The 22238-nt window shown below is 55.6% G+C and overlaps 1 protein-coding gene across 2 annotated transcripts; it reads left to right on the top strand.

Annotated features, from left to right (window-relative positions):
* Positions 1 to 40: 40 nt before the first annotated feature.
* Positions 41 to 21997, top strand: LOC104640380 (proton-coupled amino acid transporter 1). Of its 2 annotated transcripts, none has more exons than XM_075766281.1 (11): positions 41 to 178; positions 3996 to 4145; positions 4866 to 4956; positions 6126 to 6214; positions 6429 to 6524; positions 7261 to 7345; positions 9151 to 9369; positions 9609 to 9707; positions 11117 to 11283; positions 17360 to 17529; positions 20401 to 21997. In XM_075766281.1, exons 2-11 carry the CDS (start codon positions 4003 to 4005, stop codon positions 20667 to 20669), a joined length of 1428 nt encoding a protein of 475 aa, XP_075622396.1. In that variant the 5' UTR covers positions 41 to 178; positions 3996 to 4002; the 3' UTR covers positions 20670 to 21997. The 2 variants fall into 2 exon arrangements, with proteins under 2 accessions (XP_075622396.1, XP_075622397.1); XM_075766282.1 differs by having other exon boundaries at positions 85 to 186; positions 3998 to 4145.
* Positions 21998 to 22238: the final 241 nt, after the last annotated feature.

Raw genomic sequence — 22238 nt, 5'->3', positions numbered from 1 at the left:
CCCGCCCCTCCGTCTGCCTCGCCCTACTGCTCCTCGCCCCGCCCCACTGCGCTTCGCTCCGCCCCGCGCCTTCACCGCTCTCCGTGCGCAGGCGCGGGCGCCGCCGTCAGCTGAGCTGGCTGTCACGTGACGGCGCGGCCGAGGGAGCGGGCCCGGCGGGGCCGGGCGGCGCGGGGCGGCGGCGAGGTGCGGGGCCGGGGGTGCGGGGCCGGGGGTGCCGGGCGGGCTGGCGGCCCGCGGGGGTGCGGGAGGGGGCTGGCAGCCGGCTGGCAACGTGCGGGGATGCTCAGGGCTGCCCCGGGATGCCGGCAGCCCGGCGGGGTGAGCGGGGTCCCGGGGATGCTGGCAGCCCGCTGGGGTGACTGGCGGTGCTGTCATCCGAGGGGGGTGCTCAGGGCTGCAGGAGCGTGCTGGCAGCCTGCGTGGGTGCTCGGGGGTGCTGACAGGACTCGGGGGTCCAGGGGGTCCCTAGCAGCCCACGTATGTAGCCGGGTGTGTGGGGGAGCGCTCAAAGTGGGGGGGGTGCTGGCAGCTTGCGTGGGTGCCCAGAGGTCCCTGGGGTGCTGGCAGCACTGAGGGGTGCCTAGAGGTCCCTGGGGGTCCTGAGAGCCTGCAGCGGTGCCTCAGGGTGCCCAGAGTCCGAGTGAGTGTGTGGGTCTCCCTAGACCCTGCATGGGCACCCAGGGGCGTGTGCTGGTGCTGCCCCGCAGGGGTGCTGGCAGCCCGTGGGGGCCCTGTCACAGTGTCAGGGGGTGCAGCTTGTTCCCGTGTGCACCGGGGTGCGAGGTGTCGGGGGGTGCAGCTTGTTCCCGTGTGTACCGGGGTGTGAGGTGTCGGGGGGTGCAGCTTGTTCCCGTGTGTACCGGGGTGTGAGGTGTCGGGGGGTGCAGCTTGCTCCCCTGTGCACCAGGGTGTGAGGCGCTGGTAAGGGTGCGGGGTGCTGTGTGGTGCTGCAAGGAGGGCGAGCTGGGGGGTGCAGGGGCCCCTGCGCTCTGTGGGGTGCAGCCGTGCGGCTGTGTTGGGGTGCAGAGTGGAGGGGGAACGGAGCAGCGCGGCTTGGGGGGAGCTGCGAGAACTGGGGGGGTTTGTGCTGAGCAGCCTCCCTGTGGGGAGAAGCCGGGCAGGGGGGACCAGGCCATGCTGCGAAGCGCTGGGAAGATGAGTCTGGGGGTGACTGGGGCTGCAGGAGCACCCGCTCCCACAGGGATGAGAGACCCGATGCTCTGGGGATGCAGCCCGTGCGGCTGTTGTGTCTGGGAGGTGTCCTGCCGGTGTGGGCATGGCGGCCGGGGGAAGGGGCTTGGCCGCAGCCTCCCTGCGAGCAGGGGAGTGGGGCAAGGCGAGAGGGGGTTCTGGCAGTGCTGGCTCTCCCTTGTGCCACGCTGAGATAGGTTACAAGCAGCGCTTTTGAAATAAAGGATTCAACACTCGTGATGGGAAGCGGTGGTGAGTTTTGCTGTGTAGCTCATTTTTCCGGAAGATTTCGTGTTACCCATTCTGCACGCGGCCCCTGCCCAGCTGGGGAGAGCTGTTGGGGTCAGCAGCAAGTTGCATCTTGCTTTTGACTTCTGGCGTGGGGTTGTCACTCCAAAAGACAAATTGCTGTCACACCCCCCCTCCCCACACCCCCCCCCCTCACTCCTCAGCTTTCCTAGGCACTTTTGTTCACCGCGATGAAATTGCTTGTGTGCGTAGGGGGGAAAAAAAATGCACATGAAAGTGGCCAAGGAGTTGGGTTTAAAGTGGAAACCGAATGCGGCTGTTCCTGTCTTTGCTCTTTGTAGTGACGAGGAAATGATGTAGTGAGGTTTTGCTTTGGTTTGAAATATTCATTGTGTGGATGAGACAAGTTTTGCAGCTTCTTGTTGATTGCGGGGGAGTTGAGTGGTTGCTCCCTGCTGCTATGCAACCTTTAATCCAGACACAAAGAAGACAAGTCACGATGAACGCATTTCCCTGGCTCTTCAAAGCAAAAAGCAGCTGGGCCTGCTCGGGGAAAACAAATTAAAAAAATCACAGGGAGCAATCGGGCAGACTAATGTAACCGTGTTGTTTTATCTGGAGGACATCACTGTTGGGTACTTCAGATAACGTGCAGGCCATCTTTGGGGAGGGGTATCCATGTGTGGCACCCGCTCTGCCTGCCGTCCTTGCCCACTACCAGCCCTTGGTGCTTGGCAAAGCCTCCCGAGTCTCTCCCCTGCCCCCCAGGTCTGTCACCGATGACAAATAGCTTCTAACGCTTTCCTTGTGTAAACTAATGCCACCGCTCTTCCCAATCCCTGCCTTGCCGGATTGCCCTGCTTGTGACGGAGCCGGTTCAGGGCACGAATACGTGGCCCGGCTGTGAGGGAGGAGGCCGGGCAGGAGTGATGCCTGCGCTGCCTTCAGCCCTGGAGCACCCGTCTACATCCCAGCTAACCTGGGCTGGGCTCGCTGCTGCTCTGGAGGCTGGTATTGCGCAGGATGGACTTGCCCTGCTTTCTGCTGCCAGTGTTGCCTGGTGCTGCAGGAAATAAAGCAGCGTTGTTGTGGTCTGGGTAACTGCTCCCGAGCAGCCGGGATCTGGAGCAAGCATCCAGAGTTGAGCAAAGTCCCATACTCCGTGCTTCCCTTCTGGTTGCAAGGCTGGACCCTACCAGTGATTGCAGCTCTTGGAGGTTTTTTGCACGTAGCAGCCAGGTTTGCAGAGAGTGGTGCTGGAGAGGGGGATGCCTGTGGGGTCTGGGGATGGAGCAGGACCCAAGCAGCCTGGGCTGAGCTTTCCCTGCACAACCAAATGTTTAGGTCTGTGCCGGGGTCGCATCCTGTGGGTGCTTGTGTGACCTGGCGGGTGCCCGAGGAGCCGTCTGGCAGGAAACTAGCCCGTTTGCGGTAGCGATATTTCTCTGCTACTTCCGCTCAGCCCCGGGCCGGCTCCCCATCAGGACTGGGGGACAGGATGGGGAGGACTGGGACTGCTGGGGTGGGGGTGATGCCTGGGGGAGTGACACCTCAGAGGAGCCTTGGGGCAGGGACTGAATCACCAGGCTGTGTGGCAAGAGGCTGATAGATAATATCCCTGCCTCTGGTGCTCCTTCCCAGCGGGTAGTCAGGGTGCTGGGTGCAGCCGGGGGGCTGGAGAAAGCAAAGGATTTTTTTGGGAAGGGAGTGGCAGGCTGTGCAGAAGCAGCAGGAGCACGTGTGGGAATTAAACCAGCTGACTGCTTTTCAGCCGAAGGCAGGAGGCTTGTGTCCTTGTTGAGGACTTGTGCCCATGCTCCTGGCTCGCAGGACCCTGCTGGGGTTTTCGTTGGAGCAAGAGCTCTGGGTGGTGCAGATGCCTCGTCCTGGGAAGCCTCAGGATAAGCCCTGGTCCCTTAGGCACCTTCGTGGGTGTGAAACCTCGGGCGGGCAGTTTGCTGTCAGCACATGGGCTGTGCTCCTGCCTGATGGAGCACAATCAATTTTTTCTTTTATTCTTTTTAGTAAAAGGTCTTCAATTAAAAAAAAAGAGAAGTTAGGAAACTTTCCCTTCCCCGGCAAGAGCAAGGTGCTCCCTTGCAGCAAACTGCGTGGGATAAAAGCAGTTGCTCTTTCCTGACCATCCTTTCGGCAGTCCCAGTCCCGAACACCAGGGCTGGGGACGTTCCCAGTGTCTGGCTGTGGTGCCACACTCACCGCCCTCAACCAGAGGTGCACGGGTCCTTCACCCAGCACGAAGTAGGTCGCATCCAGGCTCTGCCTGGGGTTCCCAAGCCTGTCCAACCTGGGCGTGCCCGAAACGGGCACCCGAGCCTGCAGGAAGAGGTGGTGGGAATGTGCTGTGCCATGCACCTTTGACCTTAGGACATGCCAGCTCCTTGATTGCTTGGGCGGGAGTGCGCTGCTGTATAAAAGCTCTGGAAGAGACCTTGCTCCGGCAGTACGAGACGGTCTCTCTGCACAATGGCTGACCCCACAGAGCCCAAGAGCGGGGGTGTCGAGCTGGGCACCCTTGACGCTGCTCCCTCCACAGGGACCATGTCCACCCAGCGCCTCCACAGCGAGGACTACAACGACTACAGCTCCACGGATGTCACGCCAGAGGGGAGCCCACCTGGCGGCATGAACGGCTTCGCCCACCCCGAGTCCTACCAGCGCTTTGGGGAGTCCAATGGGACAACGTGAGTGACGCTTCCCTCCCTCCCGGGCTGACCCGGCACCTGGGGAGGGTGGAGGAAGTAACGATGGCTCCCTGCCGGCTTTGCTGGAGGATGGTGGAGCTGTGGTTTTATGGGGAATCCCTCCTGGGGGGCGGTGAGGCCAGAGCTGTGGCCCTGTCTCTGCAGGGTGCTGGCACCAAGCAGTCAGCTGCCCCAGTATGGCTCTCTGTGCTCCGGTGAAGCTGGGCTTGCCGGCAGCAGGTGATGTTTGATGCTTTTCCCAGTATTCTCCTGCTCCAGCTTGGCTCGATGGAGAGCTGTGGTGAGCAAACAGCATGTCCAGCTTCAGAGGATACATGGGCACGTTGCAGCCATGCCCTTCCTCGTGCTTTATTCACCCAGGTGCTGTCCCTGCCTGACGGAGACCGATCCCTTCAACTCCGAGACTTTCTTGTTGTGCAGCCCCTTGGTGCTGATCTGTGCTCACGCTAGGTTTTGCCTTGAAGATGGTTTTGCAAATGCCTACCCAAAATCTGTTTGTTTGAGTCTTTGCCTCCAGTCATTCCTTGGTCCCACTGGACTGAGCGTTCAGTGGATGGGGTCCAGACCTCTGTGCCGCTCCGCAGAAGCTCAGAGTGGCGCCTGGACCCTGAGCAGGACGAGCCAAGGGCTAAGACTGTGCGTGGTGTGGGTGGGTGTGGGCATCTGCCAATGGTCACCTCTGCATCTTCTCTCCCTCAGGTGGTACCAGACCCTGATCCACCTCCTGAAGGGGAATATCGGCACGGGGCTGCTGGGGCTGCCTCTGGCTGTGAAGAATGCCGGCATCCTGGTAAGGCAGCTCTCAGCCCTGCGGTGGCGGGGCTCGTGGGGCAGAGTGGCTTCAGGGCGTTGGGCAGCTTGCATGGACGGTGTTAGGGCTCCACTCCCTGCTGAGATGCCTCTCGGTGGCTTGCAAGCTTTCGCGCCCTGGGGTCTGTGGTTTGATTTGCTTGCTGCTGAGACTGTTCTTGCCGCTCCTGCGTTGTGCTGGCTGGTCTCGAGGAGTTCAGAGCGTGAGTGAGGGCTGCAGTTTCCTCTGCTGGGGTCAGGCAGGGTGCTGGGTTCCTGCGTCTGCACCCAGCTGGGTGTTACCTCCCTGGCCCCTGCAGCATCAGCCCCTTTCTCCCAAAATACTCTGTGCTGCGCTTGGTGGCATCTCCCCACCCTGGTCATGGCAGGTTCAGCACAGCCTCCACCTTGGTTTGTCCCAGCTGGTCCATGCTGCGTGCCTCCTGAGGGTCCTATGAGCCCAGCACGTGTGTAACGAGCCCCATCGGTCAGCAGTTAAGGCTGGTGACGGGAGATGGCGGCGTGGTTCCCTTTGTGTGGTTTCACGTGGGCTGGCCCAGCCTCACAGCTCTGGCCGTATCGAGATCAGTGGATGTGATGCAACTTTGCTGCCTGAGAGCTGAGGTTGCACTTGGAGATCCAACAGCAGCCCCTGGCCGCTGTCACATCTCTCCCCCACTTCTGTGCCAAAACTCAGCTCCTCTGTGTATCATGCCCCAGCATCTGCCATCTCTGTGAGAGGTGGGGGCACCTCGCTGCTCTGCTCTGGGTTTCCTCGCCCAGCAATGCAGTGTTTCCTGTTGCTCAGATTGAAAAATAAAAATAATTGAAAAAGAAAACTAACTTCCTTTGTCCAGACCATGACCTCTTTGTCATTTGTGTAATAGGGATGTGCGAGGTAGTTTGAAAAACAGTCCTGGAAGCGCTTTGCTACACCCAAACTGCCCTGACTTGTTTCTTTTGCATCATTCCTGCCAAGCTCGCGGCGCTCTGTGAGGTTATTCGGTCCTGGGGGGGCTGGTTCCCGGGAGCAGCACCCAAGCTCCTGTTCAGCCTCCAGCAGTGCTTCAGCTTCACCGAGCCCGTGGGGTTTTGTCTGGAAGTAAAACCCATCATGCAGCTCTGCCTTTGGCCATCAGAGTGCAGCCTTCCCCCTCTCTTCCCCTGCAGCTGGGTCCTCTGAGCCTGCTGGTGATGGGAGTCGTGGCTGTGCACTGCATGGGCATCCTGGTGAAATGTGCCCATCACTTCTGCTACAGGTAAGGAGCGACTCCCTTTCTCGGCACTGTTGCTCCTATGGTTCGTTCTTTTTTCCCAAGTGTCCCAGCAGCAAGTTGCCCATGTCGTGGCCTCGTTTGGGAGCTGCTTCTGGGCTTTTTCACAGGAACTGTTTTGCCATTAATGTCATCATTTGCCTTGGGAACCAGCAGACAGGGCTGATGTGATGTCCCTTCTCTCTTCTTCTCTGGACAGGTTCCAGAAGCAGTTTGTGGACTATGGGGGTGCAGTGATGTACGGGCTGGAGTCGACTCCCAGCGCGTGGCTGCGGACACACGCTGTCTGGGGAAGGTACCTCCTCCCCCTTCTGGGCAGGGGACTTGCCCAGTGAATGCTGCCACGGGGACAGAAGAACCGGCTGGTCTCTGAGCTGTGTTGGCAGATGAGCACAAGTGACATAAAACGTTATTTGGCTCACTTACCCTGAGTGCTTGATGTCTCCGGGGTGGGTAATGTCTGGGTCTTTGACCCAGTCCTGTCCCCAACCAATGTGGCTTATACTAACGAGATGGGAGAAGTCAGTGCAGCATAACAGAGTGGTAAATAAGATGTACTGCAGCGCTGGCCCATCTTGCTAGACACCGAGCATGTCTAATGGCTGCTCCCAGGGACGCTACCAGCCCTGTGGATGTCCCACATCACACAGATGTTTCCCACAGATCACGTAGCACATCAGATGCTGGGAACATCCACTTATTCCTGTGTCTGGGGAGTGTTGTCTCCAGCTGCGATGATTCAGCAGCAGACTGGAGATGCTAAACCCAAGGGGGTGACTTTCCTTCTGAGGCTGGTCCTGACCTTATGGAGGGAGTGGGAGGGGGAGATCAGAGAGCCTGAGGTCTGCGAGGCTAGATGGAGGTACAGTCCTCTTCCCGTTGAGGAGAAGCGAGCTGGGCATGCTCTGACCTGCACATCTTAACCCCTGGGGAGAGCAGCGTGGCTGCAGCACTCGAGTGCAGCCCCAAGCAACCCGAGCGGGCTCATTTCTGTATGGCCTGGCTAACAAATGGTCTTTTTTCTTTTCTAGGCGTGTAGTGGGACTCTTCCTGATCATCACTCAGCTGGGTTTCTGCTGTGTGTACTTCGTCTTTTTAGCTGACAATCTGAAACAGGTTAGACTTACTCCCTCCTTTGTGAGCAAGGGGAAGGCGAGAGGGGATGTGGAGACACTTAGGTTGCTCTAAGCTCCTGTGTCACGGCCCTGTTCTCCACCAAAGGTCTGGTTTCCGTAGCTGGTGCTGCTCAGGAAGGTACTGCTTCTCTGCCCGGGTATTTTGGAGGATTAGTTTTCCTGTTCAAGCAGGGCAGGTTTTTCTGAGAGTCCCTGTGAGTTTGCTCTGCGTGAAGAGGCGCTGGAGCCATCTGTATCACCCAGGGGAAGTGGGAGCTGTTCCTAGTGAGGGAAGGCAGGTGACAGCAGAAGGACTGTACCTTTCGTGTCCTGCCCATCTCGGTTAGTAGGTGTGTTGATACTCTGCGTAGACGGTAATGTATAAGGTACTGAGACCTGCTGTGAGCTCCTCTTCTCCCTTTCTTGGACCTGTTTGCATTCCAGTTTCTTGCCTCATCCCGTGGCTCTGGAGCTTAATTACATCTTTAGGGAAAGAGTTTCCTTCTGCCAGGTGTCGGGAGGAAATAAACAGAAACCCTGAACCACTTGGCTGGCTCCCGCGCTGTAAGAAAGTGGGAATAACGAGTCCCTGTTCCCAGCTTCCAACAGCCCTGAGAGCAGGACCAAGCAGGGTGCATGCACGGGGCCGGGCTGCTGCTGGCCCCCTGCTCCCTGCAAACAGCCCCTTGCTGCTGTTTCAAGATGAGCTGCTTTCTGCTCAGCTTCTCGCAGTGGAGACTGAAGGCTGGCTCAGGCTGCAAGGGAAATTTTCAAAAACCTGCAAATTCAACCCATTTTAGGCCACAGCTGGGAAATCCCTTGGCTTCAGTTTTGGAATTCTTTGGGTGGGGAGAGGGCAGTTTTGGTAGTTTCTTTTTTGTGGTGGGGAATAACATGTTAGATGGGGAGTGATGGTGCAGGTGGTACCTCGGGTGAGGTGTTGCAGCACAGGGCAGAGCTTTGGTTTGGAAAATGGCTTTGTAGCAAGCTGTGGAGAGGAGGCGCCGGCCGGGGCTCGGAGGAACACTGCCCTTGCAGGTGTATGGCTCTGCACATCTCATGGAGGATGCTGATTTGTGCAGAAGCTCTTTAGCCTGTCCTCTGGGGCAGGACTTGCTCTGGAGCAGGTTCAATTAGTTTGCAGGCAGCCCTTTGCTGCTGCGGCAGATGGCACCTGGTACCCAAACTAGCTTGGCTGTGGTTGTACTGGTGCTCCACAGCACATCTGTGCTCTTGAGTGGGATGGCTCAGCCAGCTGGTTCCTAGGGCAGAACTGTCTCTAGAGGTGAGCACGTGGCCTGGTGTGCCTTTGGGATGAAAGACCTCAAGGAAAGGATGGCTTCCCGTGAAGAAAGTGAAGTTGGGGGCCAGCAGTAGCTTCCAGATGTCCTTGCATGGGAACAGGGCACTGGATGACTGAAGGGGTGTCTGACGTTGAGTGCTACATGAGGAAATAGCACTTAAGGCCTCTTTCCTCTCTTCTCAACTGGCCGTGTGGCCAGTGCAAACCAACCTCTGCCCTTGGTGCGCTCAGCTGCTGGGTTTACGTGCTCAGCGCGTCTCCTTGGGCAGGTTTTGCTGTCTCAGCTGAGATGCTGTAGCTATCCCACCTCTGCTCCAAGCAAGGTAACAGGGATTTGCTTCAAAACTACCAGAAAGTCTGTGCTGCTTTGATTTTAATCAACTAGCTGTGTTTGAAAGTGAGCTGATGGGGTGATATTCTGACCCACCTGGGATGGGCTGTTGAGATCCGTGGCTGTCAGACCCGTGCGATGGGGTTCATCAAGCCTTCCTGTGCCTCCCCAGGTCATATCTGCAGCAAACGGGACCACCAATGACTGCAACTTGAACAGGACGGTGGCAATGACCCCCACCATGGACTCCCGGCTATACATGCTTTCCCTGCTGCCTTTCGTGGTGCTGCTCACGTTCATCCAGAATCTCAAGGTCCTGTCCATCTTCTCCATGCTGGCCAACGTGGCCATGCTCGTCAGTCTTGTCATGATCTACCAGTACATCGTCAGGGTATGTGTGTACAGCTCCCCTCCGTCGCTTCTGTGATGTCCCATGCTTTGGTGGGTGGGGGGAGCTCAGCGGTGGGATGTTCGTATGCTGCGAGGTGCTGCTCGCTCCTGTGGGCACAATGTTACCCTCTGCTCCACAGGGCTTTCTCTGCGGCGTGGGGCTGTGACAGGGAGCGGTGGGAAGAGGCCAGGTCCTCCCCATCCTCCCCGCATCTGAACTTTGTGTGGGCTTTTTTCCAGGACATTCCTGATCCCAGTGCCCTGCCTCTAGCAGCAGCCTGGAAGACCTACCCTCTGTTTTTTGGCACAGCGATCTTTGCTTTCGAAGGCATCGGGGTGGTAAGTCGGCGTGTGGCAGCGGGGCTGCCTGCACGGGAGGCTCAGCCTGTGCTCAGGCTTGCTGCAGCACCTGCTCGGTGTTGCAGCTGTATTTGCAGGTGAACTTCTCTGACAGTAGCCCAAATTCTGGATGATGCTGTTAGCTTTAGCCTCCAGGCTATCTCCTGGGTCAAACCCTGTTGCTTCCATCTGAGGCTGGAGCAGCACATGCTCCAAACCTCAGGAGGTTGGTTACTGCTTTGAAGGTGGCTGTATCTGGCAGTGGATTGGGCTCTGCTGGGAATTGCACTGGCAGCTGCCTTTGGCTCTGCTGGCTGACCTGCGGATGAGGAATCGTCCTGACTCTTGTTACCAGGCTGGATCCTGAATCTGCCTAAGTGGGAGGCCAAAAAACATGACACAAAAAAAAAAAAAAAAAGTGATCCTTTCCTTCCCACTCTGTTGGGGAGGCACTGAGATCTCCCTCTGGCAGCCGCGTGGCCCCAGCCTGCTGTGGGGCTGGATTTGCATGTGCCTCTCATACGGGATGCTGTAAATAGACCAACTGTGTCTGTGGAAGAAGGTGGGTGGGTGGAGAGCTTAACGGCTCGCTAAGATGCTGTGGGTTGTTTCCAGGAGCTCCCTTCAAAGGAGGAAAAAATGTTTTCATCTCTTAATATAAGCTGGCTGTGTAAACACAGGGCTGGAGAGGGCCAAATCCATTACAGCAGTGTTTATTGAGTGCTCTGCCCAGGGCAGAGGGCTCTTGCTGGCACGAAGGCACAAATGCTCTCCTCCTTGCACGACTTGGAGGTGGGGAAGCAAATAAAATTTTTTCTGGTCCTGCCTCCCCACCAGCCCTGCCACTATATCTCTCTTTGAAGTCCCTGCCACCCAAGGATGGCTATAAAAATGTTTGCTGAAGTTTTATATTTAAAAGCAAGTGTTAGTAGTATAGAGGTGAGGGACTTGCCTCTGTCCTTCCTATTTTTTTATTGTCCTGTGTGGTTGAAATCTGTCTGGACAAACTTGATGGGAGAGGAGAAAGTATCTTGGTCTTTCCAGAGTCTGCTTGGGAAAATAAGATAATGTGTCATGATGGGCCTGTCCCAGTGGGCATGGTCGTGCTTCTTTGGGGTGCAGACTGCAATGCAACCAATGTATGGGTGCGCACCATCACCCCAAGAGGCCAGGCTCTGATGGGCATGATTCCTGCCAAGGGGAGGGAGCGAGTCTCTTCATTAAGGCAAGGGCATGAGTGACCCTGCCGGGGACTTGCCATGCCAAGCCCAAAGGTCTCAAATGGGAGCATCCCTCTGCCATGGGGGGCTGTGCTTGGCCATGGGACTGCCCCTCCTGCTGCTGGGGGGTGTAGAAGAATGGGGGCAACCTGCTGCTCTGTCATCCTCTTTCTCCTCCTCTTTTCCTAGGTGCTGCCTCTGGAAAACAAGATGAAGAACCCCCAGCAGTTCCCAGTCATCCTCTACGTGGGGATGACGATCGTCACCATCTTGTACATCAGCCTGAGCGTCCTGGGGTACCTGCGCTTTGGGGCGGACATTCAGGCCAGCATAACACTCAACCTGCCCAACTGCTGGTGAGTCCCAGGGGCGAAGGAGGAGGGTCCCGGCCAGGGATGCAGGAGAGGGGGCAGCGGGGAACGTTGTTCCTAGGAGAACTAATCTGGGTGAGCTTGGGGAAGGATCAACCATGCTGTAGACCAAACGGTCCAAAGGAGCTTGTCAAGTGTTGTCTGATGTTCAGGGTGGAGAGAGGCTCGTTGCTGTGGTGTCGGAGTTTTGTCTTGGCTCTGCAGCTCAGGGCTGTTTCCTCAGGGTCCCCAGTGGTCCCTGCCTGGGCACGTGCTGCTCCTGCCTCTTTCTTGGAGCCTTGTGGCTGCTTTTTGGGGACTAAGCAGTGCTCTGGCTGGCAGTACCTGTGGCTTGTGGCCACGAGATGTTGAACACAACCCCTGTGTGGCAGTATCGAAAGGTCATTGAACAGCACAAACCCGCTTCTCTTCTGCAGATGAAGCACACAGAAAACTAACCCAAAGCTGGGATCTCCCAGAGGGGGGTGAGATGTGACGTCTCCGCATGTGGGCTGTGTTCCTTGTTTGCAGCCCTGGAGCTCAAACTCCCACTCGTGGGCTACGCATTTTGCTTGGATGTGGCTCGTCTCGAGCCAGCGCTTTGCCTGTGAGCGCTGATGCCATGAGGATACCCCTTCCTTCCCGTGGGGGCTGAGCTCTGCAGCTCCCCAAACCTGTCTGTCCTCCTCCGGGATCTGGCGAGGCCTCTTGAGACGCTGCGGTCGCTGGCTGGGGCCCTGTGGAAATACGCATGGCCTGATGCTGTACCTGCTTACCCGGAGGGGTCATTTCTCCTCTTGCCGGGGCTGGTGGCTGTTGCAGCGTGCTGGTCTGTCCTGGGGGTGAGTGGTTGCTCACTGTCATGGCTCCATATTCATCCCAAAGGAGAAATGCAAGCAGTTTCTCTTGCCTTTGAGACAAGAAGTGTGGAGCGTGCAAATACTGAAAACAAATGCCTTTTCCAGCTTGCTGCGCTTGAGGTTATTTGAGGAAGTCCTGAAAAACCCATCTCTGTTGCTTCTTAAGACACACTGCTTTGGGGTGTCTGTGTGGCTGGACGTGGTGCTGACAGGTGAGGAGGAGCTGGAGAGAAGCTCTGCTCTATGTGCCGCAGAGGTACCTATCACACAGCAGCATCTCCTGTGTCTTGGTGTGGAGCTGGGGCTGGGCGCTTTGATGCCACCAGGCTTCTTGGAAAGTTGTCCTGTGGCAACACAGTTTATCTGGGTTTGCCTGGGAGCACTCTGGAGTTCAACAGTTTCTCTTTGATGTCTCTGCTGGCTTAAAATCCTGCAAGAGACCAGAGTGAGAATTGGAGCTGGGGGTGCCTGTGCCCCTCCCCAACCCATCCTCTCTGCTTTTAGCAGCTGCCCAACACTGTGCAGCATGACTTGCTGCCTCTTCCCCACTGTTGAAGTGGATTTGGGCAGGACTCAAATTCTGAGTCCCTGGTGGGCTTCCACATGCTGACCTTGTAGAGCTGTGCAGTTGAAGCTCTGGAGAAAGCCAAAAAACGGAGCCTGTTTTTGCTGTAATTATTGCTATGTGGGTTTCTTTCAATTTGAGTGCATGGGCTTTCACACTGGATCTGTGTAGTGACTGTACTGCTGGATGTTGGTGTTGGTGTGGCAGAAGGTCCTGCTTCTGCTAAGAGCCTTATCTTGTCCCCTGCAGGGGCCAGGAGCCCTGCCAGGTCCTTGCTCTCAGTGAGGAGGAACAGGGCTGGTGGAAAAACGAGTCTGTGTTGTACTGAGGTTTGAATCCCTCTGTGTGGAGCGCAGTAGGTGTGAATCCCATCTGCTCAGCAAACTGTAGTGAGGTGTGCAGGGGGTGAAATGCTGCTGCTCCTGAAGGTGGAAAGCAGATCAGACCCAGGTCTTGGGCTCTGCAGGGCACCAGGTCACGCCACAGCCTGTAACGACGGCTGCTGACCTGTGACACTGCCCAGGGGCTTCTGCGGGAAATCTCAGCTTTGTTTGCTCTAAAGGATGATGTTCCCTTAGAAGAAGGTAACGGGATTTCTGTGACTCACTAGGATACAGAAATATCCTATTTCAAATGCACGTTTCTAGGAGTATCCACGCTTTCTGTCAAAGTACTTTTCTGGAAAAAAAGCTGTAGGGTTTTTCAGAGAGGGAGAAGAGAGTAGCCGTGTGGAAGCAGCGCCTGGGGAAGCCTGGGCACGTGGCAGGGCTCCTGCAGGCTGCCTCTGGGAAAGGCATGCTGCGGTTGTTGTGACTCAGCTCACAAAGTGCTTCGATGTTTGTGCATGTTTCTTCCTGGCAGAACATTCAATGGAAGCTGTAAATATTGGCCTTGGAAATGGGCTATCTAAAGTAAGGGCTGGGATACTTGGGCTAAAGCCTTGACCACTGTGTTCCCATGCATTAAACTGTAGGTGATGGGTGACGACTTGCTCTTAAAATGAGTGTTTTGCCCATCCTGCTTTGTCTGCAGGTTTTCTCTCCAGCAGTAAAAGGCGTTGGGCTGCAGAAGCTGTTCATAAGGGCTGTGGGTGAGAAGTCGTGGGGTTTGCCTGCAGTGTGGGAGACAAGGCGAGGGTTGTGGTGGAGATGCTGCATCCTTCCTTGGCTGTAGTCATCACCCAGTGATCTCTAGAACAGATTCGATGAACGTGTCAGGAATCGTTGAGTTACAAGATGACTAAGGACTTCTCCAGCCTCATTTCTCTATAACCACAGCTTCCTCAAATGAGGAGTGTGTCGGTTCCCAGCGCTCAGGTCTAACCACAGCCTCTGAAATACCGCACTGCTATGCAGAAATCCCTCCTCGCATCCTCAGAAGGGTTGCTTCACCCCACTGTCTGAAGAGTGAAGAAATGCTGTAGTGAGGGGGAAGATGTTTGGTTGCTTATGGCTGCTTGGAGGCAGGGAATGACAGACCTTACGGTCAAAGGAGGGTATACCATTTCTTGCAGCTTGTTGGGATGGCCTGGCATGGCGCTCTGGGTTAAGTAGGTCGTTCCTGTGGTGGCAGAGCAGTGCCTCTCCAGGGTCCTATGTGGACCCATGTTTTCTGTGGGTCAAGGCTCGCGCTTGAGCTCGAGCTCTTCCTCTTCTTGATATTTAAAATGCCCTTTGAACTTATTGTCCTGGTTCCTGACCTGTAAAAGATTGCTACTCAACTTTATTCTGTACTTTTTTTAGTAACATCTCTTAAGCATGGATTGCCTTGGAGCACTTTATGGCTTTACAGCATCACTTAACTGAAAATACAGTGATAAGATATGCAGGCCGTGGCGTAGGTGGCTTAAGGCTGCCGTGCACTGAAGTCACGTGTGGATGAGTGGGCACACTCTGGACTCTGTGATAACTTTGTCTTTAGTTTGCCTTTGGAATCACAGGATAATTTAGGTTGGAGAGGGCATCATGAGATTATCAGGTCCACCCACCTGCTTGAAGCAGGGCCAACTTAAATTTTGAGTGTCAGTAAGGAGGGAGGTTTCCCCACCTCTCCAGGCCCTTGTTCTGGTGCTTAACTACCCTTTTTTGGTGCAGCTCTGTCCCATTGCCCCTGCTTCTTCTGCTGTGCAACTCCAAGAAGAGCCTGTCCGTGTCTTCTCCATGCCCTCCTGTTAGGTAGCTGTAGACAGTAATCACATCCCCCTTAATCTTCTCTTCATGCTGAACAAGCCCAGGTCTCACAGTGTCTCCTTGTATGTCGTATGCTCCAGCCCCAACTATCTTAGTAGCCTCCTCTCAGCTTGCTCTGGTAGGTCAATGTCTGTCTTGTCCTGGGAGCCCCAGATTGGACACAATACTCAAGATGCAGCTTCACAAGCCCCAAACAGGGGAGTAATCCCTACCCTTAACCTACTGGCCATGGTTTTGCTAACAGAGCCCAGTATATGATTGACCTTAATCACTGCAAGGTCCTGCTGCTGGCTCATGCTCAGTTTCCTGCCCACCAAGACCTTCAGGTCTTGTTCTCCTGGCCAAACGGAAAGCCGGACCCCAGCCCTTCCCACGTGGTGGGATTTTGTGTTTGCATTTTAACTTTGTCTGTGCTACCACGTTGTTTAGGTCCTGCTCCAAGGCATGTCAACCATTCTCTCCAATTCGGTCTTGTGAACTTGCTGCTAGTTTGCTCTGGGTGGCTGAGAGCTCATCCAGGTCACCATTGAGGATATTTCCATGACTGGCCCTTGGCAAATCCTGGTGGCCAGGATTCACCCTGTCCAGCGTGTGCCTGGAAATGGATGTCAGGAGGACTTTGAGCTCATACTTTTTTGGGGATCGAGGTGAGGCTAATTAGCCTGTAGCTTCCCTGATCCTTGAAGGTGGATATGATTCTTCTTCCCAGGTAGTGGGACCTCTCCCTGATCACCCTGCTTTTTTAAAGATGATAAAGTGGCTTCAGGCTGATGTTGGCCACAACCTTGAATACATCTGATCTGGTCCCGTGGACTTGGATAACATCCAATTCGCTAAGCGAATCCTGACTCCATCCTCTGCTATTGTGGGAAGCGTTTGACTCCACCAGACTCTGCCACTAGTGTTCAAAGTTGTCTTGCATGTGAATACTTGGACTTGTCTGGTTTGGGACTGTTGTAGCAGTTGGATGCTGAGAACCAACATACAGGGGACACTGGCTTGGGCTCAAAGAAGGTAAACATGTATAGGAAGGCGGGAGGAGCCAGATACCTTCCTCAGCTTGGATCTACTTCTTATTTACCCAAGTGGTGTGGCCAGGACCCATGTTTACTGCTTGGTCAGCATGTCTTGAGTTGGGGAATGGGTCGGACCATATGTGATGTAACTAGATATCGCTTCTCTTTGAGAGGCTTGTTCTGCTGTGAGGGAGCTCAGGACAGAGACAGGGATGGGAAGTGGAATTTTGGCCACCTGCAACAGGCACTCTCCTTTCCGCACTGCCGCATCGCTGTAGGATCTGGGATGTGGTGAGATCTGACTCAGGGTCAGCCTAAGGTGCCATTTGCAGTCTGTGCTCTGCCTTCCTTCTGCATAGCTCAAAATAGCTGGTCTTTTTTGTTGCATAGAGGAGGTTGAGTTGCAGTGAGGTTGATGGTGAACTTTGCATCGTATTTGCTTTGTAAGCCCAGATTTATCCCAGCGGTGCTGTCCTCTTGCCCCTCCTCAGAAGCCAAATAGTAATCCAAATCTGAAATATTCATGGCTGCAGCTGATAAGCCTCTTTGAAGCTATTCTTCATCTCCTGTTTTAAGATGGAGAGTATAATCCAGCTGGTTACAAATAGGAGAAAAGGAGGTTTGGTTTGGGTTTTTTTTTTTTCTTCCTTCAGCTCAGAGGCTGGATTTCATTGTGAAGGTCAAGGTGAGGAACCTCTGGGATAGGTGATGGATGCAACTTCATTCTGGGCCGCTGGCCAAAAGTCAGGATTGCAAGCTCCTGGCAGTACCAGTGCTAGTAGATATTTTGGTGTTGTCTGTTGGGGGCAATCATGAAGAAGGCCACTCTGTGTCACTGCAGACCTTGCAGACTCCAGCCTGGTCAAGCGGAGAGGGTGGTAGAGAGTGTCACTTTGTAGGCAGTGAAGTGCCTGGAGGACTTGTTACTTTGTGCGGCCGAGGGCAGCGTGACACATGTGAGCATCTAGAAATGTAGGGAGCTGCCTTGGATTGTTGAGAACAAGTCAGGCTCCTTGGCCAAGGACATCTCAGTTTTCATTCAGGTGCCCCTGAATGAGTGAGGATCAGGACAGTATTTTTTTTTTTCTTCTCCAAATAGCTCTCAATATTTGTGCCCAAGAGGTTTCCCAAATGGAAGCAGCACTTGAGAGGCTGCTGGTCCAACTTCTGGCCTGATGATTCCTTACCCAAAGCCAGGAGTAAAGCCCCTGATTGGGAGTGGGTTGCCCCAGCTTGGAGGTTGCATTGTCTCCTTGCTAAGTCTTGCCCAAGAAAGATCTCTGTGAATTGAATGCATCATCCCTAATTTTACAGGAGAGCGTTCAGGAGGGTATACTGTTGGGACACAAAAGTCCTTCTTGGCAGAGTGTTCCCCTTCTGCTTTCTGCCATTGCTGCTGCAGGGGCTGGAGCAAGGATGTGTCTCACTGGGTCTCCTCCTTCTCATTTGCAGGTTGTACCAAGCCGTCAAGCTGCTCTTCTCCATCGGGATTTTCTTCACATACGCCGTGCAGTTCTATGTGCCTGCCGAGATCGTCATCCCTCCCCTCGTTGCCCGGATGTCGGAGCGCTGGGGCTTGCTGGTCAACCTGCTCCTCAGGGTGGCCCTGGTCAGCGTGACCTGTGAGTAGAAAGCAGCGTGTCAGAGTTCCCCTATGAGGACATGGCACCCCTATTGCTGCTGCGGGCCGGTGGTGCTGAGACCCTTCGCCCCTCACTTGCTACCTCACCCTGCTACTAAAGCCCTTGCAGTAGGGAGTCTGGAGTCCTGTTTTCCACAGACACTGTGCAGCCAGGCTCCTCCATGATGGGGCAATGACTGGAAAGGGGTCCCTGACTGCAATGGAACGGGTGTCCTTGTACACACACATTCATTGCAGTGTGTAGCACAGCAGAAGACAACTGACAGTGGTACATGACTCATAACCAAAGCCCCGGGGTGCCTGTGGCCACAGGGCAGGTCTAGCTGGATCAGCCCCAAGTGGTCCCTTTCCCTTGATGGTGTTTGGTGAGGCTCTGGTGGAGCAGGGTGCCAGGCTCAAGCCTGGGGGACCTTCAGGAAAGGTGTGGAGCAAATCAGGTGCAGGAATATCTGATTTTGGCTGGCTTTGGTTCCTGAAGACTAAATCCTTGCTGTTGTCAGCACAACTGAGACGCTTGACTGAGGTCCCAGGCATCATCTGCTGAAAAAAAGCTTTTCTTCATGGCTTGACGCTGCTGATGCACTAGAGTTGAGCATCAGGGACTTGGCCCTGCATCCCAGCTGGCTTTGGTTTGTGCTTGAGGAGCGTGGCGCTAACTCAAGGGTGGTGGAGCTGACTGAGAGCGGAGGGCTGCCGGTTTCTGGGCTGTGGTTAATGGCGAGCCAGAAATGCTGCATTAACGCAGGTGGGCAAAGCCTCATCTCCTCTGTGCTGAGTTCCTGACACACGTTCTGCCTCGATGCCCACAGCTGGAGGGACAGCGCAGGGATGAAATCCTGCTGTGTTGGACCGTGTGCTCTGCCCACCTGGGTGCTGTGGTCGGGCTTGGAGCCTGCCTGCGGGATGGGAACCTCTCCCGGAGGGTGTTGGGGTGTGCCTGGCCAGGGAAGCGAAGGCTTGGAGTGATGGGGTGGCTTTAGGCACCAGCAGTGGCTGTACCCTTCTGTTCGGGGTTAGGGAGGCAGCAGAGGTGTTGGTGGAAGGATGCTGCTTCCTTTGTACCTCCTCCCCTTACCCTTCCACGTAAGAGATCGCTGTGGCTGTTGGCAAGGAAAAGAGCGATTGGAGGGGTGGATGAATATTCATCAGCTGATTGTGTGGCTGCAGAGCAAGCCCACATCATGGCTTTGTCTTCCAAAGAGAGGATGCAATTTGGTTTATGGGTGTCTTTTAAGCTTAGACTTCAAAACCAGCACACTTAAAACCCCTTTGAATTAATACCTGTGGAAAGCACAACCGTGTCCCCTGGAGGCTGAGGACTGCAGCTGGTGCTTCAGTTCTGCTTGGTTTAGAGGGGGGTTGATAATTTTGTTTACTTTGAGTCCAAAGAGCAGTGTGGGGTGGGCTGAGGATGCTGTTGGTGGTCGGCTGCTCTGCTCTCCCCACAGGCTGCCAGAGCGGGGATTCTGCTTGCAGCAGAGACCTGGCAGAGCGCTCCTTTGGCTCTGTGCAGGGCTGAGCACGGGATAAACTTCCTCCACATCAGCTCGGTTGGGGACCTTTGCTGCTGTTCCCCATGGTGGAGGGATGGTTCATCTCTAGTCTTATCCAGATCACAGCAGGGCTGGAGTGGCGGCGATGTGCAGGAGCATCTCCTGTTTGTGTCTTTGCCCGTTGTGAGTCTCCCAAGCCTTCCATCTCCTGCAGTGCTGCAGGTGGTCTTTGGCTCAGGGAGGCTCCAACAGCCTCTCTTGCTTGGAGCTGATTGCCAGGGAGTGAACAAATCCCCCCTGTAAGGACCTCTGAGACATCCCTTCTCCACCGAGGCTGTAGCTGCCTTGGTTCTAATTGTCTCCTATTTCTAAACAGAGCTTTCAAGGCAATAAACCAATTGATTTCTCTTGGTCGCTTTGATTAAGTGCTGAAGTCTGCTTTGCTTTCAGAGGATGCTCTTCTGTTATACAAAGCTCTGATTGCCTTTTCCTCAGGCTTTGTTTGACCAAAAAGCAGCAGCGATGCTCTCGAGCTGAGGCTGCTGTGGATGCGGAGCTTGCTCCGTGTGTGAGCCTGCTGCAGGGCGCTGCTCAGTTGCAAAATGGGACCTTGATGATCCTTTATTTTAAATCTGCTCCCCAAACACCGACACTGTGGTGCCCCAAGAGGAGCCCAGAGGCTGCGGGCTGGTTGGAAGGAGAAGGCAGTATCCCTCCATCCTCCCCTGGTCCCGAGCAGGAGGAGGGGGAGCAGGAATGAGCCAGAGTTTGCAGCCGCTAAGTGTGAGCTATCAGAAGTCTCCCAGGGGGATTTTCCTTGGCTGCAGTTTTTACCTAACAAATGTTCTCCCCCGGGCTGTGCTGTAGGTGCTCTGCTGCTGGAGCAGCTCTAAACGCATGCAAACCACACGGATTTATTCAGGGTGGGGGGAAATAGCTTTTTCTTCTTGCTTTTATGGGGTTTCTGAGGCTTTACAGCTCCCCAGGTGTGGGGAGCAGGAGTGCTGGCTCTTGCGGGGGTGCTGGCAGCCGCTCTTTTGCCAGCGGCATCTGTTTGCTGTGGCTGAGTCCTGCTCAGCCCTGGAGCTCGCTGCGGCTGTGCCCAGGGTGACAGAAAGGGTTTGGTCTGCATGCTGCGCTTTGTTAACTCAATGCAACGGCTTAATTGCTTGTTGGGGAGAAGTTGCTGGAAAACACGCAGCAACGTCTTCAAAGCTCTTGTGTCAGGGAAAAGGGCAGAGGTATGATTCAAGCAGATGGCTTCCCTGCCGTGGGTTTTTGCTTGGTTTGACTCAGGGGAGGGGGTCTCTGCTGTCCGGGAGCCGGCAGCACTAACGTCCTGTCCACTCCTTCTCCAGGTGCGCTGGCCATCCTCATCCCACGCCTGGACATCGTCATCTCGCTGGTGGGCTCCGTCAGCAGCAGCGCCCTGGCTCTCATCTTCCCCCCGCTGCTGGAGATTGCCACCTACTACACAGAGGGCATGCACCCCCTCGTCATCGCCAAGGACATCGCCATCAGCCTTTTCGGCTTCGTGGGTTTTGTGGTGGGGACGTACGAGGCGCTGGTGGAGCTGGCTGCGCCCGCTGCCGCTGTGGTGAACACCACCAGTATCCTGATGCAGTGACGGTCCCGCTGCCCCGCCGGCCCCTCCAGATGCTGTGCTGGGGGCACACGGGCACTGGGCGCTGCTGGTGACCTGGGGACGGTCTCCCCTCTCCTCCTGGGAAATGTGGTGGGTTTGGTCTGCGAGAGGATGGGGCTGCCCCGCGTCATGGCCACCCATCTCTGGATGCGGCAAGGTCCCGTGCTGGGATCCGGCCGGGGAGGTGGGATACGGCCCGGGGGTGGGGCAGTGCCTTCCTCGGGGGTTTTTTGGGCAGGTGACACAGCAAAACAGCCCCCCTGGGCACCTTTGTAAATAGTCACGTGGAGAGGTAAGGAATCCTGGATGTAGATTTTAATTTTATTTTTTTTAAATCCCAACCTTTCCATATTTCCCCCCGTCCCTTCAGTCAGGGCGGGGAACAGGACTGCTCTTTTTTTGTGCCAGTTTCCTCCCCCCTCAGCACTTTATTTTTACAGCAACAGAGAAACCTCAGCTCAGGTTGGAGAGTGTGGAGCTGCCTCCTCACCCCGGCCCTGCGGGGATGGTGGATGGAGCCCAAGGTGTGGAGCATCCCGGGGCCCCCCAGCTCTCCCGTGGTGGGATCCCCGGACACGGGCATTGGCTCCTGCCGGGCTCCAGCTGTTTCCAGCCACCTTGGGGGCTGAGCAGGGCCCGGAGCTGGGTACCGGGCACGGCACCTCCTAGCCCTGGGAGGGTTTGCTGAACCCTGGCCCATGCTTTTAGTAGTGACACTTTTTTTTACCCCCATCTAGCGCACATACTGAACGCGTGGCTTTCAGAAGCATTAGGAACCGAGGCGTGCGGATAGCAAATGGGGTCTGCCACAGTGAGGGTCTGAGCTGGATGCCTTCAGCTGGGAGCCTCTCCCTGCACGGGACGGGGATGTCCTGGGGGTCACCACCTGCTACCCACATGCTGCAAAAATACGTCACCATGTTTACAGTGCCCAAGCTGGCCCCGGCACGCTCCGGCTGCATCTGCAGGCCATTACTGAATGTCAAATCACACAAAAACCCCATAATATGTTTTTTTTACCCTTTCTCTCTTGGTCTCACTCTGCCTCCACCCCAGCTCCGCATCCCCTGGTAGGAGGCAGCTCTCTGGTGCTTCTCCCTGTGCTACTGCTGCTTCTTGCGTTGTGGCTGGTGCATGCCTGGTGGGGACGGTCCCTGCCATGCTGCTGCTTTCCTTCCTCTTGGTGAGCTCAGCTTCCTCCCTGGAGAGTTTCCTTCACTTTCTGCTGGATTCTTTTTATTTTAATTATTTATTTTTTTTTAAGACAAGAGAGCAAATGCATCCTCCATGGGATGTCTTTTCCTAGCGATGTGAAAGCCACCCCTCTGCAACCCCCTGTCTGGGCCGAACTCCCTGCTAACACAGCATCTCCCAAACGCCGGCAGTACAGCGGCTTCCTTTGGGGAGCCGTTATCCCCGCATCCCGCCGCAGCCGTGTCTCCCGGAGGGTGGGCAAAGGCTGCTGGCGGTGGTGGGAAAGGAGCGTGAATATAGTGCTGGTGGGCTGCGTTCCCATCTTTGAGGGAGGATGTGTGAGGCTTGGGGTTACTT

This window comes from Balearica regulorum, chromosome 14, assembly GCF_011004875.1.
Source record: "Balearica regulorum gibbericeps isolate bBalReg1 chromosome 14, bBalReg1.pri, whole genome shotgun sequence".
NCBI classification, from domain to species: domain Eukaryota; kingdom Metazoa; phylum Chordata; class Aves; order Gruiformes; family Gruidae; genus Balearica; species Balearica regulorum.
Note: the sequence above shows the minus strand (reverse complement) of the source record. Positions and strands in the feature narration are given on the sequence as shown.

Excerpts from the sequence above, each read along its gene's own strand:
- LOC104640380 (XM_075766281.1), top strand. The coding sequence starts at position 4,003 with ATGTCCACCCAGCGCCTCCACAGCGAGGACTACAACGACTACAGCTCC. Across the intron at positions 9,708-11,116 it reads CTTTCGAAGGCATCGGGGTG|GTGCTGCCTCTGGAAAACAA; the intron begins GTAAGTCGGCGT and ends CTCTTTTCCTAG. Across the intron at positions 17,530-20,400 it reads GGCCCTGGTCAGCGTGACCT|GTGCGCTGGCCATCCTCATC; the intron begins GTGAGTAGAAAG and ends CTCCTTCTCCAG.